This window comes from Oxyura jamaicensis, chromosome 1 (assembly GCF_011077185.1).
Source record: "Oxyura jamaicensis isolate SHBP4307 breed ruddy duck chromosome 1, BPBGC_Ojam_1.0, whole genome shotgun sequence".
Lineage (NCBI taxonomy): Eukaryota > Metazoa > Chordata > Aves > Anseriformes > Anatidae > Oxyura > Oxyura jamaicensis.
Genome location: NC_048893.1, coordinates 110805717 through 110824715, shown reverse-complemented (window position 1 = coordinate 110824715; position 18999 = coordinate 110805717). Strand labels below are relative to the sequence as shown.

Sequence of the window (18999 nt, the reverse complement as noted above, 5' to 3'; positions counted from 1 at the left end):
TAAAGGGTGACACACACACACCCTAGATCAGGCAAACCATGTCAAAAGCGCCCATCTTGCTTCAACATCAGGTTTACCTTGTATAAAAAAAAAAAAAAAAAAAAAAAAAAAAAAAAAACAACTAGACTTAGCCCAGAGTATTGAACATAGTGGAAAATCTCTTGTAGTGTGCAATACTATGTATGACTTCTCTTGATGCCTAAGACTAATGGCCTTCCAGAGACAATGAGGAACAGTAATATCCACCTGGTACTGTCAAATATTCCATAGGTGAGCTCAGTGTCAGGAAATCTTGTGATCACAGCAAATGAGAGGTGAATACTATTCACAAAAGGCAAGCTTGGACCTTATCAATGCAAACATCTGCTTAATTTAAAAGTTGCACTTGTCCTATCAGGAAAGTGAGGAACAACTTGCAGACAGAAATCACAGTCAAAACTACATCTGCACAACATTTGTATCTGTGTTATAAAGTCTATGAGAATAGCTTGCAGGTTGTAAATGACTTTTTTCATTAGAGGTTTTTTAATAAATTTGCACAAGAACAGTTTACAACTATGCTAGAAGAAATAAAATTAGTCTACTCAATTGCAGTGAAACTGTCACAACTGCCTATATCAGCTTCTATTGCAAAATGGTCAATTACAATTTGTAATATTCTCTGTTGAAACATCTAATTATTTTGCAGGACATCCTAGAGTCAAAATAAGCTATGAGCATTAAATTTAGACAAGTATGCCCTTTGCATGGCTCCTTTTGGTTTGCGCTTATACAACATCATGACAAGATCTCTGAAGGACTACCAAAATACAAAAAGTTACATTGCTGATTATAAAATGATCACTTAACAATTATAGCAATATGTTGTGTTCACAACCATGAAGGTCATGAAAGCATAAGTACAGCTCATATTTTTTTGTTGACACCATATTCATGTCCTTCCACAGACTCAAATAAAAATATGTGCTTGGAAACATTGGATTGTACCTTTCCAAAGCTGTCATAGAATAGGGCAAAGATGGAACACTATCACTGGTTGCATTTTTATTAGAAAATAATACACTCCCGAGCACTGCCTACATAGTAAATTTCCTAGGAAAACCCCTGCCGTGGTTTTGTGCACTGAGTACACGCAGTTCCTTGCTGCATTTCAGATGTTAGCATGGGACATGGACCATTCCCAATGAGCAGACTAAATAAGCCTACCCTACTTTGAAAACAATGGGAGAGAAACAGTACAAATTTGGGCTGTACCACTCCATTTAGCCTCCATGTTAAGGAATAGGCCTGGGCACGTTTAATTAGCTGATATAGACACAGCCAGTATGTACTGCTATGATGAAACACAAGTGAACTATTAAGGGACATATTTCAGAGAAGTCCTTCTTGTTATTCACTGGAAAACAAAACAAGTCACTGAAATGACTGAAATGTTTTATGTATTTGCCTGAGAGACTCACCGGAACAAATATTTTGAACAGAGTATACACTAAATTAGCATGGTATTGATACCTGGCCATTGTGGTGTTCAAAGAAACATAATGTTTACTGGGAGAGGGGGAAGTGTTCAAAAGTACATTTTTTATATATTTTTTTCTGTGCAGATTAATAACGTGTATATATTTTTGTCAAGAAGAAAAATGGAGAGAGTAAAAATAGCTCTCAAGTGAGATAGCTGCTATTCACTCCCCTGTTCCTGGAACCATGACAGCCATTATATAACCAAAAAGAAAATTAAATGAAATAAACAGCATAAGATAATTGGGTTTATATCAAGTAAAAATATAATTAGTCAAAGCATTTTGTGGCAAAGGCTTCCTCAATATGTGGCAGTTCCTCAGCCTCGCTGGTGAACAAGGATCGTGCCATGTGTTTAAAACTTATTCCTCAAGCATTTCCATGGAAACATACAGATGCACAGTCCTTGGATCACTTATTTCAGGAATTGCTGCTCCCATGGTTCACTCTGGATTGAGAACTCTGACCACCCGGTGATGGGCTGTAATTCTGACCTAGAAACCTCCCCATACAGGTGTTTTTGGGGTCTCATTGTAGAGGCATTTAGGAGAGGGAAAGAGTAAAAATGCATCTTACATAAGAAAAAAAAAATAAATAAAAAATTGGTCTTAATTTTTCCTCTCAGAGACAGCCTGAGAGTTGAGAAATGGCAGCACTGGAAAGAGCCTGAAGAGTTTACAAAATGGCCAAATGCCTCCAGGGAGATTATAATGTCTGCAAGGCTGTTAGGTAGATGATATACTGAGAGAGACTTAGGTTAAATGAAGTCACTGGGTTGGGTTGTTAGAAGCTGTCCTTTTATATATGCAGGCAGGATCCAGCTCTGGTGCCATCTCTCAAGTCTGAGGAAAATTCTCACATTTTAGGGGACCCCCTTATAGTGACACTGGCAGCCCACCAACGTGTGCTAGGAGCACAGCAGCTCCTTGCTTCAGCTACAAAACCTATGGTTGCTTGAGAAAACATGGTCCTTGGCTCTGTTTGTCACTCATCTCATGTACCATAAAAGGTAGATAATGCTGGTTATGATGCACAAGGGTCTCATCAGCACAAAGCATTTTGAAGGCATGAGAAAAAATTGTTGTGTGAATAAAGCATGCTTCATTGCTAGTAAGTACTTCTGTAAGAAATAAACAGCTTATGCAAAGTAGGTTAGATGGGTGTAGCATATGACCGGAAGGCATCCCTGGGATTGGTACATCCCTTCAGATTTCTCCTGATGCCACTAATAAAAACAGCACCTGTTTCCCCACCCCACCCCCCCCCCCCACCCCCCAGGCCTGTTAAGGTTTTTAATACACTTAGATCTAGGGTATAGTTGCCTTTAGTATCAGGTACAGTCTCAAAGACAACAGGGAACACCTGCACCTTGCTTGTCTCTGTGCTCACTCCAGCCTTTAACAGGGAGAGGAAAGCGAAATATTCACAATGCCTGAATCATAATGGACCACATTAAACCAGCTTTACTCATCTAACATACGTAGCATTACAGCTTCAAAAGCCAGAGCCTTTGTAGACTGTTCATGAATATTTCAGGAGTGTGTTACTGCAGCGATGTGATGGACTGTGGACTGTGGACTCCTGTGGACTGAAATTTCCTTAGGCACAATAGAGTTAAGTATAAAGTGTGAAGCCCTAACTTCAAATTTTCTGGTTTTGGCTTAAGTCTGCCTCACAAGGTTCCTTTAATGCCTTTTCATTGTGTTTATTTCTTCATACATTATACAGCATTAGTGATAATCCAAGTAGGCACACTGTCACCAACTGGGATAAGTTCATCCAGAACTGACTGGTTTGGGACATGACTTCAAGTGCTGCCACTACAATCATCCAAAATAATGCTATCTTAAGACACAGTGGCAAACTGAACAAGTGGCAGAGGATGGAGTATACAGTCTTAAAACAAAGAATTGCTACTAGGTTCCATGCTACTGTCAGCTTCTATGCCTTTCTTTTAACACAGGCTATGGGGCTGAACAGAGGCTTGGCTGTCACTGGAGTAGGCCAGAAGAAAAAACAACCAGTCTACAACCTTTTTTTTTTCTCCTTTTTTTTTTTTCCTGTGTGCTTCAGTCACCCTTAAAATTTTACAGGAATGTGCAATCTATCTCCACAGGGATAAATCTACACATCTTGAAAAAGCTACAGGCACTATGAGACTCCACAAACAGTCTGCTACATAATACTTGCTGTGAAGAGTGAGACCAAAACAATGTTCAAGTCGTACTGACCCACCAAGAGCAGCCCCCTGTGCAAGTCCCCTCTTTGGATAAGAGTCCAGGCCTTCCCCAGTAGATTGTCCACATGAAAGAGTTTGGGTCTACTGAGCATGACAGTGCAAAGTAGAGAAACCCAAGCTCATGGGGTGCCAGAAACATGACCACTGAGTCAGGAGGGGGCTTTTGTGGATTTATGCATTCATTTCCCAGCAGGGCCAAAGGTGGTCAGAGCCAACAGGAGCTCAGGGAGATGAGGCACTTCCCCAGGATGCTTGTGCCTGGCTCTCTGCTTGAGGGTCACCACCTGTAGCAGGACTGGGCAGCCCACTGCAGAGCCTGCACAGAGGTTAGCACAAGATATAACTGTAAACAGTGGCTATTGCAGGGTGCATTGACATCATGCATGTCAACATCTTGATTGTTGATCAAGGGCATCTCCATAAACTGGTGGTACAGTATCACATCAGTGTCATTTTGTTCAGAGCTAGGCATCCAGACAAAGTAAGAGCCTCTTCCCTTCCCAGCCTGACAATAGAACAATAGCTATCCAGAAGGGAGAAAATTAGGAGTTCAAGTGCAGAAATTCCCACAGAAACAAGCCCCAGAGTGCAGAAGGGTTTCCAATAAAAAGACAACAATTACCCAAGACCTCACCAGGTCCTCATCTTCAAGCAAAATGTATTTGATTAGACCACTTTCCTCCTCAGTAAACTCTTCTCTCTTGTACATAAACATAACTTCACATACTAGTGAAGCCATTTATCTCAGAATGCTGGGAAGCAAAAAGAAAAAAGGCAGTTACTGTTGTTTCTGGGTTTTATATTCTTGTAAGATACATACTGGGGAGCACTCTGTAGGCCCATGTCATTAGAGAAAAAGGTACACTTGAATTAAAGGCCACAGGCATACTGAATTCAAATGAAATCATGTTCTGAAGTACTGTATGTTTTACATTACTGGGAGAAGGACACACAGTTCTCTGTCTCAGTTTCAGTGAGACATTGATTTTTTGCAGAAATGTGCTTGAATTGGTCTTGGTATATATTACACTGAAGCCCACCTTTCCTTCAACAGGAATAGGACTAGCTCTTGCTGAAAAAATGTTTGTGGTTGCTGGTTTTTTTTTTTTTTGGTTGGTTGGTTGGTCTTTTTTTTTTGTGTGTGTGTGTGTGTTTGGTTGGTTGGTTGTGGTTTTTTTTGGAAAATCCTTAAACTTATTTAATACTTTCCCCATAGCAATGCAATTGACAGAAAAAATACCTCAACAGTTGCTCATTTTCTCTGCTCATCTTGACTGAAACCCTCAAGCAAATCCATTTCCTCATTTATATCCACTGTCTCCCAGATATTTCTTGGTGCATAAAAAAGCTCATTTATTAAACTATAAGGGGGATAAGGGGAAGAAAGGTTTATTAGAACACATCTTGCATAATTTGAAAAATATAAGAAAAAATTATACATATAAAGTTATACACACTGTAGGATGACCTGATAGATAGGAAAAAAAGAGCACTTTCCTTCAGAATATTTCTATTTAGCAATAAATTGAGGATGCTTGACATCATTTGACTTATGCATTTTGCATCTAATAGGTGAGCAAAGAACTAGGATGATAATTGTATTTATTCATAGTGATATCGTGTTGGTAATTCAGGAAGAAGTTGTTTGTTAACTTAGAGAAATAATAAGAAAAATAATGTCTGCCTTTTTCTTCTTTGTTTGTTTTTAATGGCAGCTAACGTACTGGAAGAAGACTCAATGGAGCAGGACATAGAGAGCCCTGTCACTATTCATCAGCCAAAGTTACCTAAACAAGCTAGAGAGGATCTGCCAAAAAATCTAAACAAAGAATGTGCCAAGAGAAAAATCCAGAGGTATGTTAGGAAAGATGGGAAATGCAACGTCCACCATGGGAATGTCAGAGAGACTTACCGTTACTTGACTGACATCTTCACTACTTTAGTCGATCTGAAGTGGAGGTTCAACCTGTTGATTTTTGTCATGGTTTACACAGTGACCTGGCTCTTCTTTGGAATGATCTGGTGGCTAATCGCCTACGTGCGAGGAGATATGGATCATATAGGGGACAGCACGTGGACCCCATGTGTCAGCAACCTCAATGGGTTTGTCTCAGCCTTTTTATTCTCAATCGAGACAGAAACCACCATTGGGTATGGTTACCGGGTCATCACGGACAAGTGTCCCGAGGGAATTATTCTGCTTTTAGTTCAGTCTGTTTTAGGTTCTATCGTCAACGCTTTCATGGTTGGCTGCATGTTTGTGAAAATATCCCAACCCAAGAAGAGGGCAGAAACCTTGGTTTTCTCTACAAATGCAGTTATTTCCATGCGGGATGGAAAGCTGTGTCTGATGTTCCGAGTAGGAGACCTTAGGAATTCACACATTGTAGAGGCATCAATACGAGCCAAGTTGATCAAATCCAAACAGACAAAGGAGGGGGAATTTATACCACTCAACCAGACAGATATCAACGTAGGTTATTACACAGGGGATGATCGTCTCTTTTTGGTTTCACCACTGATCATCAGCCATGAAATTAACCAGCAGAGTCCTTTCTGGGAGATTTCCAAAGCCCAGTTGCCCAAAGAGGAGCTAGAAATTGTTGTAATCCTAGAAGGAATGGTGGAGGCAACAGGTAACATTTCTTATACTTTGTGTAAGGTAAATGCTTTAATTTTAGAAAGGAAAACCAGTGGTTTTGCTTCACTTTAAAGGAATCACTTCAACAGTCATTACATTTGCAAAAGGCATCAGTTATCTGGTTAGCTTCAAAATTAAAAGCATGCCCAGTTTAATTGTCTGTTCCATCTTGCCTAATTAAATTAGTGTTGTTTCTGTTCTGTTTGGAAAATGGGATAGCATTTCTCATTTTCTAAATTTTTCACAGCATGTCACCCAGTTTTTTGTCATTCTATTGCAGGAGCAACTCAACCACTAGGACCATGTGGGATAAAATACTTTATAAGAAAAAAAAAAAAAATCATTACAAAACTCTGTTTATGATTAACATGGAAGTACCATAGTTCCTGCTGCTTCCAATCACCCATGGGTAACTGCAGAATAATTGCCTGCCACATGAAATTCCTAGTTTGTTTGGATCCAGTCAGAAGTGTTCAGCTTTCTCGTTTTGCTTGTTTGTTTGCTTTTTTTTTGTTTTAACATCTAACTTGGGCCTTGTTTCACTTTAGTTCCCAAACGATCTGTCTGATTTTGTATTTCACTGAGGCCCTCTACACACTGCAGAAGTGTACAGAACACTTAAAGCTGGTACATATAAATAAGGCATATTATGTCACCAAAGTCTTGTAGAGGGGCTGTTTGGTCATTAACTACAATTACACAGCAGAACATCAGGTGTCAGTCTATGCAGAGAAAATAATGCTTGGAATTCACAGTAATGGACTAGCAATGTTTCTGCTTTGCATTAAAGCCAGAATAGTAAGAGGATGCTTTCTCTCAAACTGGTGTACCTACTGCAGTCAGAGTGCTGATTTAGGAGCTGTAGGGATGTTTTTCCTGTTAATGACAGCATCAATCTCTGAACCGAGTAAACATAAACAATACAAGGGAATGGTGATTAGGAAATGAAGAAAGAATGTGCTTGGCGAGGAGAAAATACTGAGCAGAGAAATAGAAGAACTAGATATGCAATTTCTCTCCACTACTGTAACAAAAGCTAGGAAAGTTTAAGGATGCAGATTACACTTCTCTGACAGAAGTATGACCTTCCTAACCCTGACTCATGTTTTGCAACTGGAGACGGGAAATAAAGAGCAATCTCTTACCAGAACATGTGTGTGTGTTTCACACATCTATTATGTGGTGTCAGAAGAAAACTGCATTTGTCACCATATAATAAACGTGTGAGACAAAAATGGAGAAAAAAAAAAAAATGAAAGGAACTTGGCAGAGAATCTGAAGCAGTAAATGTAAAGCTTCCACATTTTCCAGGGAATAGGTGGCACTGAAAAGAAATCAAAGAGATGAAATGTTTACTATTTCTGATACATGCAGTAAGCACAAAGGTTTCAAACATCTGTATCACCTTCAGATGAGAAGATGAGAAAATTGCTGTTTTTTAGCTGAAACATTCTGAAATTTCTGTAATACAGTCAAACGAACTTGACATCCCAAAGAATGGTGGATATTTCCAGGTTTACTGAACAATATTTTCCAGAAGAATGATTGTCAAGTAGTAGAAGTATAAAAGGCATCTCACATGCAAACACTGAAAGCAAATTTAGGCAATCATATCTTCACTTTTCCTTCTTACACCAAATGTAGAGTGAGAGCAGCAAGAGATGTTGCTTATTGCAGCAATCTCCAACCCTGTAGAGAAAGCAACATACTACACATCACATCTTCTAACACCGTTAAAAGTTGTAGGATACAAAAATATTAAAGCTAAAGCTAAGAATCCATGACCTTAGCTACAGCAATATCATTCAGTATTGTTTTATATGGGACAAACACAGCTGGATATCATTATCTTACGCTATTCATCAGAAAAGTCACTATTTTTTTTTCATTTGGTCAGTGACCAACTCCGATCAAGTGAAAATAACCCGTTCTCAGTTCTCAGAGCTTCCCCACTCTGGCAACATTTATCTCTTTAATGAGTAATGAAGTAACACAGTGCAAAATGCTAAGCATAAATATTTGTTATTATTTTTATTAATTATTGTTATTATTCTGTTTAAAGTTTTACTGAGCAAGTGATATCATTTTATCCTTATATAATAATTTTCACCTTAAGGGATGCAACAGCTACATCTAGTATGAAACACAAGTGCTTATGTAGTGTCATGTAAACTCTCCACTACATGTTATGACAGGAAAGGAAGAATAATGCATCGTATGAAAGGAAATTGAAATAATTTACCAAACCAAAATTTAGAAGAAAGATCAAATCAAGGACTCCCTAATTTCCCTTGGAAGCATCACCATACTTTCTGAGATGTTCTGAGAAATGGAGTTGTCTTCCAAGGCAGATATCAAAATATCAGTCCAGGGAAAATACACCTTCACTATTCACATTCAGTGTACTGTGAAGATTCCTTTGAGGGCAGAAGCTTCACCAAGGCACTTCCAGCAAGACATGATGTCAGTCTGAGTCCTTCATACCTTATCAACAAGATCTCAAAATAACACTGGTTTTAAAAACATATTATGGGTCCTTTCAATATGCAGTTTTCCTTATTTGTTTACAACCTTCAAAAAAAACCCCTTGGTTTCAAAGGATAATACTGTTGCAAATATTTACTCCTGTGGCTTTCCTGATACTGACACACATCTCTCAAATGCACAAAAAATAATAATAACAACAATGGGTGAGTGTTTCTGGTCTTGTTCTGTAGTGCTCACAGCTAACACGTTATTGCAGTCCCCACCACAGAATATTGGTGGTTCAGCTGAAGATGCAGCAACTCACACTTCTTATTTTGGAGGGCCATGCTACTTTATGAGATGAGGTCAGCTCTGCATAGCCCAACACTGTGAAGTACATCAAGTAGCTGTGAAGAAAATGACAAGCCTTCAGGATTGGGGGACAAAGGTACAACCAAATGTCACCATATCTAAAGGACATATCTGTTATTTCCAGCTTTTACAGCCCCTGTTCCATTTCCTACCATGCTAACAGCAGGTAGAGTGCAAGTGAGATTCAAGAATCAATACTAACTCTGCAAGAACTAAAATAACATCTAGCTTTAATAGGGAAGTGGTTTCTGAGGCACTTTTGCTTCTTTTAGTGTCAGAATACAGCTGTGGCATTGAAACAACAAGATTCTGGCATCCCTCCCCTTCTTATGGGAGAGCTGCAACACTAAATGCAAATCTCCTAACAGGAAAGAATATGACTGAAACACCAATCTCAGTACAGCAGCATTGGAAATCCACCGTTCAAAATATTTGGTTTATATGTAAGTATCACTACTGCTTTCATGTTATTTTCTAGAGATAAATTAAGAGATTTGTAGACTATGTAGGTTTATTTTAATGGAATTTGAGTAAAAAAAAAAAAAAAAAAAAGACATGAAGACATGCAAAAAGCAAGATATGTGAGATGAGAGAAACAAAGAGGGAGAGAGAGAAACAGGAACTCAGGGAGAGGGATTTTCAAAAAAGAGAAAGGAGAAAAAGGAGAATCCCAAACTGCCAGTAGCCTTGCTACTGTTCCTGATACAGCTAATACAGTTCCTGAATTGTAAACAACATGGTTCAAATCCCTCCTCTAAAGCTGCACTAAATTACAGAAAAGAACCTTTTTCAACTAAGGAAAGTAACATTTTTAAAGTCACAACAAGAATTTCAAGCTACTCTAACCAGCAAGACCTTCAAACGTGGTGAGGTTGTGTCTGGCCAGTAGGGTGCACTAGATGACACTCCGGGGTTTCCCTCTGACTAAAAATAAAAACATGAAAAATGAAACAATATCTGAGAAAGGAAATATATATATATATATATATATATAACTGTCAAAAAAAATAAGCTACAAAACTGGTCGTATAACTTTAGGTTTGTATGGATAATTCTACAAATAAACTTACAATAGGGTGCATTTATAATTCTGACACATAGGCAGCTTGAGAGCAGTATCTGCAGAATGGCTTATAGATACGTAAACAAACACACTTGCCAGCTGTGGAAAATATGTGTGGAAAGCAATAGATGGTTATTTATATAGTAAATGATGCTATTAACTAGAAAAACATTGTATAAAGCTGTTCCTGCTCTTCATTACAGTCCCTTTGACTGACTGATAATTGTCTTTTTGCTTTCACCTTAATGAATTGCCATATTTATCCCTTATCCTTGCCCAATCCTAACAAATACCTCCCTTTGATATGTGTTAGCAGTTCCAGCCTTTCAAAACATCTCAGCAGACTTTGCTCTCTCTCCAAATAAGCCTTGTTCGGGTTACAGTTTTTCACCAGAATTTTTTATTGCTCTTCAAAGAAGAGATGTTTACACTCTAAAATTACTTCTTAAGGGTATGTAGATGAAAGTAGAAAAGAAATCAGTATTTCTAACACCCAAGTGTTTCTGCAAGGCAACTGGTGAAAGTAGATTAGATCATTGTGCTCCAGATGTGACAAATGTACATTGACTGAAATGTAATTTAAACAGGGTTAGGAATAAATGACTTCCATTCTAAGCTGGATCATCACCATCTCAGGAATGGTCAGAATACAATAGTTCTCCAGCCCTTAGGGTTTTTTTCCTTCTGTCTTAACATTTCTTGGCGCTAGGTGCTAGGCTTAGACATCTAGGTTTAGCTCATCCTATATCCCTTTTCCCTAATATTTACCAGCAATCTCTTTCTCTTACAGTCCTTGCTCTCCTTACTATTTTTTTTTTTCTTGATTCTAAAAACAGTTCATTGTTATTAGTTTTAACACAGAAAATGAGGTTGTTAGCATAAGTGGTCATGAGCTGGAGTTCCAAATGTCCGCAAAGAAAACCACTCTAATTTAATTGTGAAGCTTCTTTCAGGAAGCTTCCTTTAAAGATGGAAAAAATTAAACCATTTGTTGAAGGAGACCACAAGACCTAAATGGAGCAGTTACAACTTCTCAGTACTAGTTAAAAAAAAAAAAAAAAAAAAAAAAAAAAAAAAAAAAGCAATGTGGTAAGAAGTCAGGGAGTTAAGTTCATGAGAAAAGAGATGCGCGAAGTATGAGCAACTACAATTTTGGAGTGTCTATATCACTTTCAGGGAAGGCAAGGAAAAGGAATTACACATTTTGTTTAACAGCTTTATGCTCTGAATAATGTTCTACACAAACATTTTACAGAGTACTTGATAAGAGCCTATTATCCATCCTTCATATCTTTCTCAACAATTAGTTGCTCAGCTCTTCACAACAGCAGCTACTTCATCACCCCTAAACCTTTAGATATAGAATTCGGATTCAAGCAGTAAATCATCTGCTGAAAAATAAGATCACTAAAAGATGGGTTTGAGACCCTTCTTGATGATGATGATGACGATGACGATGATGATGATGATGATGATTCCTTGTAGCAATTTAGATATTTAAAATATATATATATGTTTTGAACACAAATCAAACTTTCAGCCAAAGAGTTTCATTTTGCACATTGTGCCCTTGCAAACTGTGTTAGGTCAATTTGGACATAGAGAAAGGGCATTTCCAAGCATGCTCCCATAGACCTCCACAATCAGCATTGCACCTTTCCTAGCACAGTGTCAAGCAGAGATAGATGCCCACAATTTTATCTGTGCTCACCATTCCTACTTAAGTATGGGCCTACACATTATCCTTTGCAACACTCATGATCTCCATGGCCACAGGAATCACCGGAACACAAAGCTGTGGTGTAACACTGGCCCTGCTATGGCATCCCTAGCAGAAGGGCAGCAAAGTTTCAAGCAACAGTGTTTTCGAGCTGTTTATTAGAGAAGTAAGGCACCTGCAAAGATGATGCTGTAGATGTTCTTGGGTTTCCAGACCCAACTCAGATACCAAGAAATGACTGTGTATTACTTGAGAGACCAAGAAAGCAGAAGATGAGCTGCACTTCAAGGTGGTTGGTTGTCCCCCATGTCTGCACTGTCTCCACCACAAAGATCTCCAATTTGCAAAACTAAAGCAATGATGCTAGACAAAGGATACAGTGGTCATTTATCCAGGTCAGAGGACTCCCAAGGCTGAATTAGTTCACTGAGCATTTTTTCCCTTGCTTCCAAAGTGGAGACATGATTTCTGAGCACTCCTGAGAAGTACTTCTGGACAATGAAAAGCCTTTTGCATTTCTGAGTGCATTTAAATATAGAGGCTATTAATCTGTGCTTGTTCATATTCTCTGCTTGGTCTTGGAACAATGTAAATGAAGGATTAACACAAAGCAGCTGACTAGGAAAAGTGAAAACAATCATTTCTATAATTTGAGAGTTTTATTTTTGATCATCTCGGGTAGTTACCAACCTGGAGATGAATGATGCTGAGCACCATGATGAATTTCCAGGTACACACTGATTTGAGTCAGTGCAGTGTCTCACCCCTGGAACTTTTGCTGGAATGAATTCATACTTTCATGTTGATTACCTTGTTCTCTTGTGTTTGATCTCCAGATATGAAGCATACTTAAGTAGTCTGCAGTTCAAAACCTTGAAAAATATTTTTGGCAAAATCTGTTCTTGCCCATATCTCTAAAAGATCTTTTCCCTTTGGTGCCTATTTACTTCTACATATATAATATTGTTTCCTCCTGTTCTGTCTCATTGAATTGTAACAAAGGATAAACATGCTACATTACACTTCCTGATAGCAGTAAGACCTCTTGAAATTTACAGATACTTATATCAATTTCTGATGAATGCGAGCAGATAGGTTATTCACCTTCAACAGAAAGTTTTCACAAAACTGAATACAGCAATAACTGTAAAGTCAAAAGTGACCTAAATGATTGAAGAGTGAGCAAGGAAGGTTTTTTTCTTTCAAAATTCCAAATCAACATCTGACATTAAAAAGAACAAGGCTATGGATTGCAGTTAACCCCAGTGGCTACATAAAGTACACAAAAAAGTCAGGGAAGACTTATGAGTATATGCTTTATATTCTAGAAAACTGTTGCCATGACTAAAAACTCCATTTATGGCATCGCTTCTGCATATCCTGAGGCCACAATATAAAAGTCCACAAGGGACAAAAACAAATCATGCAGAATCTCAGGTGATCTCAGAAGTCTCGATTATGGCATTTCAAGAAGAATTAAGCAAATATTTGGATGCACTGGAGTGCTCTGTCTGTTTTTCACCACCCTGACACTACAAAGCAGACAAGCTCCAGTTTAACCATGCATCCAAAGGGAGGTCAAAGTGCTGCTTGTCTGTGTCACAGAAGAGGAGCAAACTATGGTGGTTTTACCCAGCTGGGAAGCTGAGCTCCACCACAACCACTCTCTCACTCCCCTTCCTCAAAGGGAAAGGGGGAGAAAATATGATGGAAAGGGCTCAAGGGCTGAGATAAGGACAGGGAGATCACTCAAAAATTATTGTCGTGGGCAAAACTGACTCAGCATACAGAGATTAAATAAAAGTATTATGTATTAGTAACAAGCTAGAGAAGTGAGAAGCAAAACAAAACAAAACAAAACAAACAACAACAACAAACTGAAAACACCTTCCCCCCATCCACCCTCTCCTACCTCCTCTCCCCCTGAGTGACATAGGGGATCGGGGAATGGTGGCTGCGGTCAGTCCCTAACCCTTTGTCTCCGCTGCTCCTTCACGGTCCCTCCCTGCCCCTGCTCCCCGTGGGGTCCCTCCCACGGATGCCGTCCTTCCCCAGCTGAGCCTGCGGGGGCTGCCCACAGGCAGCAGCTCTCCAAGCACTGCTCCCACACGGCTCCGTACCTCGGGGTCCATCCCCCAGGAGCAAACTGCTCCAGCACGGGTCCCCCACGGGTGTGCGGCAGCTCCCCCCAGACCCCTGCTCCTGCGTGGGCTCCTCTCCACGGGCTGCAGCTCCGGCCCGGGGCCTGCTCCTGCGGGGGCTCTCCATGGGCCGCAGCCTCCTCCAGGCCACATCCACCTGCTCCCCGTGGGCTCCTCCAGGGGCTGCAGCGTGGAGATCTGCTCCGTGTGGGACCCATGGGCTGCAGGGGGACAGCCTGCTCCACCAGGGGCCTCTCCACAGGCCGCAGGGGAACTGCTGCTGCCTGCCTGGAGCACCTCCTGCCCTCCTCTGCACTGACCTTGGGGGCTGCAGGGCTGCTTCTCACTCCTCACTCTCCCAACTGCACAGCAGTTTTTTTCCCTTTCTTAAATCTTCTCTCACAGTGGCACAAACAACATCACTTACTGGCTCAGCTCTGGCCAGCAGCAGGTCCCTTTGGAGCCAGCTGGACCTGGCTGTTATCTAACACAGGGCAGCTTCTGAATTCTTCTCACAGAGGCCACCTCTGCAGCCCCCTGCTACCAAAACCTTGACACACAAACACAATACACCATGCTAGTGAGTCTCAAACCAGGTCCAAACAGCAGTATAGACACTGATTTCAGAGTATAGAAATAGACTACTTACGCTGAGCAGCCACACATTCCCAGGATTCATGCCTGCCATCTATAGCTGAACAATCCATCTCTGCTGCACACCTAGCTTGCTTTTTTCACTGATTGAGAAGGATAGTCCACAGCTTCAGCCCAAGGACATGTTACTAGTCATATTCCAATGCAGCATGCTATCAGCTTGCAGTAAACAGAGTATTTTAACAAGTCATTTAATGTTAGATGCCAAAGTCCCATAAGTGATGCTGAACATCTGTGATTTAGTACAATTGGGTTGATTTTGACATAAGAAAAAAATAAAATAAAAATAAAAAATCTTCCTTTGACAACATATATGGCTGCTAAGCAACCCACATTCTGGTCATACTTCACTCCTCCCTTCTCCAGACCTACTGTATTGACAAAAGGATGGAAAGAGAGAAAACATCCTCTGGGAATGATGGTAGCCACTGTGAGAACGAATGTGAAAGGCAGAAAGAGCTCATGCAATCAGGTTTGTGCTCTTGCTTGCTCACTCTCACCTTCTTTCCAACCATTCCCAAGAGAATTAGAGAAAAAAAAAAAAAAAAAAAAAAATTTTTAAAAGTTTTCTTTTTTTCCTGGTTTTGACAATTTTCATTTGCTGGGATTTCTGTGGAATGGAACAAGACTTTTGTTTAAAAAGATAGGATTTTAATAAAAATAATATTCTTGAATTGGAGCTATTCCATTCTTACAACTAATCCAGATAAAGGAACTTGATTTAAAGAAACATTCAAAACATGAAAACAAAGCAAAAATGAAAGTGATCATTAACAAGTTTTCAGTGGCTATCAGAAACATTTTTGAAATTTCTAAGAGACGACAAAATTTTAATTAGTGGCAATATTCAGAGAGAAAGTCTGGATCAGCTCCACTAACTTCTCAGAAATAAATAGTGGGAAAGGTAACACACACTCCAGGGAATTTCCTGTCCTGCAAAGGATGCCAAGTTGTAGCTTCCCAGACTCCTCTCAGCAGTTTAATATTACAAAGGCAGGAACTGTACAAATAACTTCCCCAGACAGTACTGGTCAGCACTTTATCTCACACCCTGAACACTAGAGGAGGGAAATGACATGCTGTTATGACAGTGTGAAAGCAGGCCATTGTCATAGCAAGGGAAGGGGACAGTGCAAACATTTTATCTGTTTCAGGACTGCTCTCTGCACCATGATTGGCACATTGATAAGGGAGCCAAAGCCCCAGGGATTTGTCATTGAATTTATACCTATTAGTAAAAGGAGTTGGAAGAGGCTAGCATGTCCCTGATGTCACAAAAGTGATGGTGAGAATAAAAGAGAAAAAAAAAAAAAAAAAAAAAAAAAAACACTATGAGGAAGGAAGCTGACAAGCACCACTGCCTACCTCAGCCCTGAGGTTCAGGCTTTCCAAGGAGGTGAATGGGCTCAGGTTCACACATGCAATGAATGTTGCTGCCCACACTAAACTCATTGGAGTAAAATGAGTAAAAGTCTCTGCAGATACAGTCCTAAGCAATTCATTAAACTACAGCTTTTAGCACAGGCTTTTAAGATAGTGAACAGTGCACACCAAAATAAGTTATTTTGACAAACAATGCCTGCTGCCTCCAGGGCTGTGTTAGTGAAAGTATACAAAGCAGCTTGAGGAAAGTGACTGCTCTTCTCCATTTACCACTTGAGAGGCCACCTCTGGTGTGCTGTGTCAAGATCAAGATGCCCCAGTACAAGAAAGACATGGACTTACTGGAGCAAGCCCAGCACAGGGCCACCAAGATAGCTGGGGGCTGGATGACACGACACAAGTGTGAGGAGAGGCAGAGGAAACAGAAACTCTTCAGTCTGGAGAAGAGACAGCTCAAGGGGAATCTTATTGCTGTCTGGACTGGCCTAATGAGAGGTTAAAGAGAGGACAGGCAGGAATGTCTCAGAGGTGATGGGAAAAGAGGCAATAGGTACACAGTAAGACACTGGGAAAATCTTTTTACCATATGGCTGATCAGACCCTAATACAGGGGCCCAGCATGAGAAGAGAACTGCAATTCCTGGAGGTGCCCACACATTCACTGGATAAGCCCTGAGCTACTTGGGTTATTTAGCTGTGCAGTGTGCAGTGCATAGGACCAGATGACTGCATAGATCCCTTCCAGCCTAAATTATTCTGTGATTATAAAAACCGAAACCAGCTTCTCCTGGTATGTTATAGCTGTCAAGAATTGAATGGCTCTGAAAAATGAATAGCCCAACTAACAGCTCGCATTGTTCTCCCATGTCACCATTTAAGACACTGTGTTTTATATACCTGAAAGCTGCTCTGTGGCAACCACTGAACCACTGGAGACTGTTGTGCCTCAGAGATGAGAGGTAGAACTGGGTAAGGAGTATAAGTTCATTGCTGTAGGCAAGCAGGCAGGCAGGCAGTCGATGTAACCAAGCTCCTCCAGGAGGTCTGCTACAAGAAAATATCTTAAACTTATAAGGCACTGCTTCACCAGACAACTGATCTTTGAAAAGTGATCCAAAGATTGCACTAAGTCACAGTATTCCCTGCTTATCCTGGATTTTGTTCCATTCCCCTGGCTGTAGTCACCCTTTTTCATCTTTCTGTCCCTCTAGATATTGAGAGAGGTTGGGATGGGCATTGAAGATTGCTGCATTTTCCTGCTTCTCTCTCCATCTAACTACAAAGCAAATTCTAACTAAAAGCAATTGCTGTTATTGTTAACATTATCATCATCACAGCAGATAGTCTTGTATCCAGCAACAGTGTCAAGAAGTTTGAGATTTGTCCTTGGGGGGAGCCCTAAGGTACATCAGGGCTGAAAACTTTTATTCCACCTTCCTGACTAATGCAGACTAATATGAATTGAAGAGACAGGGGCTTAGCACTAAAGGAGAAAAAAAAAGACTCAGCCACACCAATTAAACTGTGCTGGCACTTTTTTAACTAGACATTAGGTTCAGATTTTTCACTCCTGCATAAAAAAGTACTAGCTTACTACACTTAGATCACCAAGATGGGAAAAGTCCTCCCCTTTTTGCAATTTTCAGCTTCTTTTTCCTTTAATCCTTTATTACAGTGGGAGCTTTTGGCTTTTGTTTTTGTTTTAGATAATAAGTACAGCAATGAGAGTTTCTAACTACCAGTAGGGTTATAACAGATGCAGTGAAAAAAAATGTAGATGAATCCAAAGCCAAAGGTTTTGAGTCAGTCAGGGATTCTTGTCTGGCCAGAAATCTGCTTTGAGGGCAGTAGCCGTATCTACATGGCTGTGAAGCAGAAAGGGTCTGGCTTGCAGTCTAAGGAAGATGTCTTTCTCCTACTACAAATCAAGGGCAGACTCTCTTGGGAAGACAGAAGCCAGCAGCTGCCTGTGCATCACAACAGCCCTGCAGTTCACCAGCACAAAACTAACCAAGCTCAGTGCTTTTCAGGTGGCAGAAATGGATCTGGGCCATGGTGTGCAGCCGTATTGCAGCAACTCAAGCCTTTCCAGACCTTTCTGCTGAGTCTTCCTTTTAGAGATTAAAGCTGTAAGTAACATTAAGTTGTATGTCAAGACCACAGCAAAACAGTCATTTGCAGCATTTCCACCACAATTTGCAGTTTGGGACAGGGCAGGAAGGTGAGCCAAAACTGAGATAGAGGTTGACATCATCTCTAGAGGAGACATTGGAGCAGTTAGAGCTGAACGAGCACAAGCCCAACATTCACAGTTGGCCTCCTCCAGCTTTTCCTTGAAGAACAACAATTGTTCTGTTTCCCCATCCAAATTTTGCAATGAAATCGCTTTTTTATTAATTTATTTCTTTATTTTTCCATAGCAAAAAATAATGAGGCAGAGATCTAATTCATTTCAAAAGACAAATATTCCAAAATAGATCCAGGAGTCATTTTCAACTTACAGATTAATTAGAAACAGCTGAATGAAAGTTGCCTGTCTGTGCTCCATGACAGCTTATTCTACTACAGTGCTCAAACTCCACTTTCAGACTCTCCCCTCAGGGCTTAAACACAGCTACAACAGAGTTTTAAAACCCTGTTCAATTACTCCAGAACAACACACAACATGAATCTTAACCTTGCCACATTTACCTTCTCTTACCCTTGAAAGGGATATAAAATACTCTCAGCATATTCAAAAGCCATCAGTGACAGAAATGCAGTCCAGAAACATCCCCAACTAATGTGTACAATTGTTTATTA

General features: G+C 40.1%; 1 protein-coding gene and 1 long non-coding RNA gene across 3 annotated transcripts in view; one reads left to right on the top strand and one right to left on the bottom strand.

Annotated features, from left to right (window-relative positions):
• LOC118160786 overlaps positions 1–8088 on the bottom strand; it is a 28104-nt gene extending 20016 nt beyond the window's left edge. Inside the window, exon 1 of the long non-coding RNA XR_004747674.1 lies at positions 7978–8088. This is a non-coding gene — a long non-coding RNA (uncharacterized LOC118160786). The remainder of the gene's footprint in view (positions 1–7977) is intronic.
• Positions 1–18999, top strand: part of KCNJ6 (potassium inwardly rectifying channel subfamily J member 6) — a 168132-nt gene that overhangs the window by 114380 nt on the left and 34753 nt on the right. For both annotated transcript variants that reach the window (XM_035315763.1, XM_035315764.1), the window contains exon 3: positions 5473–6393. In XM_035315763.1, the coding sequence (XP_035171654.1) occupies positions 5473–6393 (921 nt within the window). The remainder of the gene's footprint in view (positions 1–5472; positions 6394–18999) is intronic.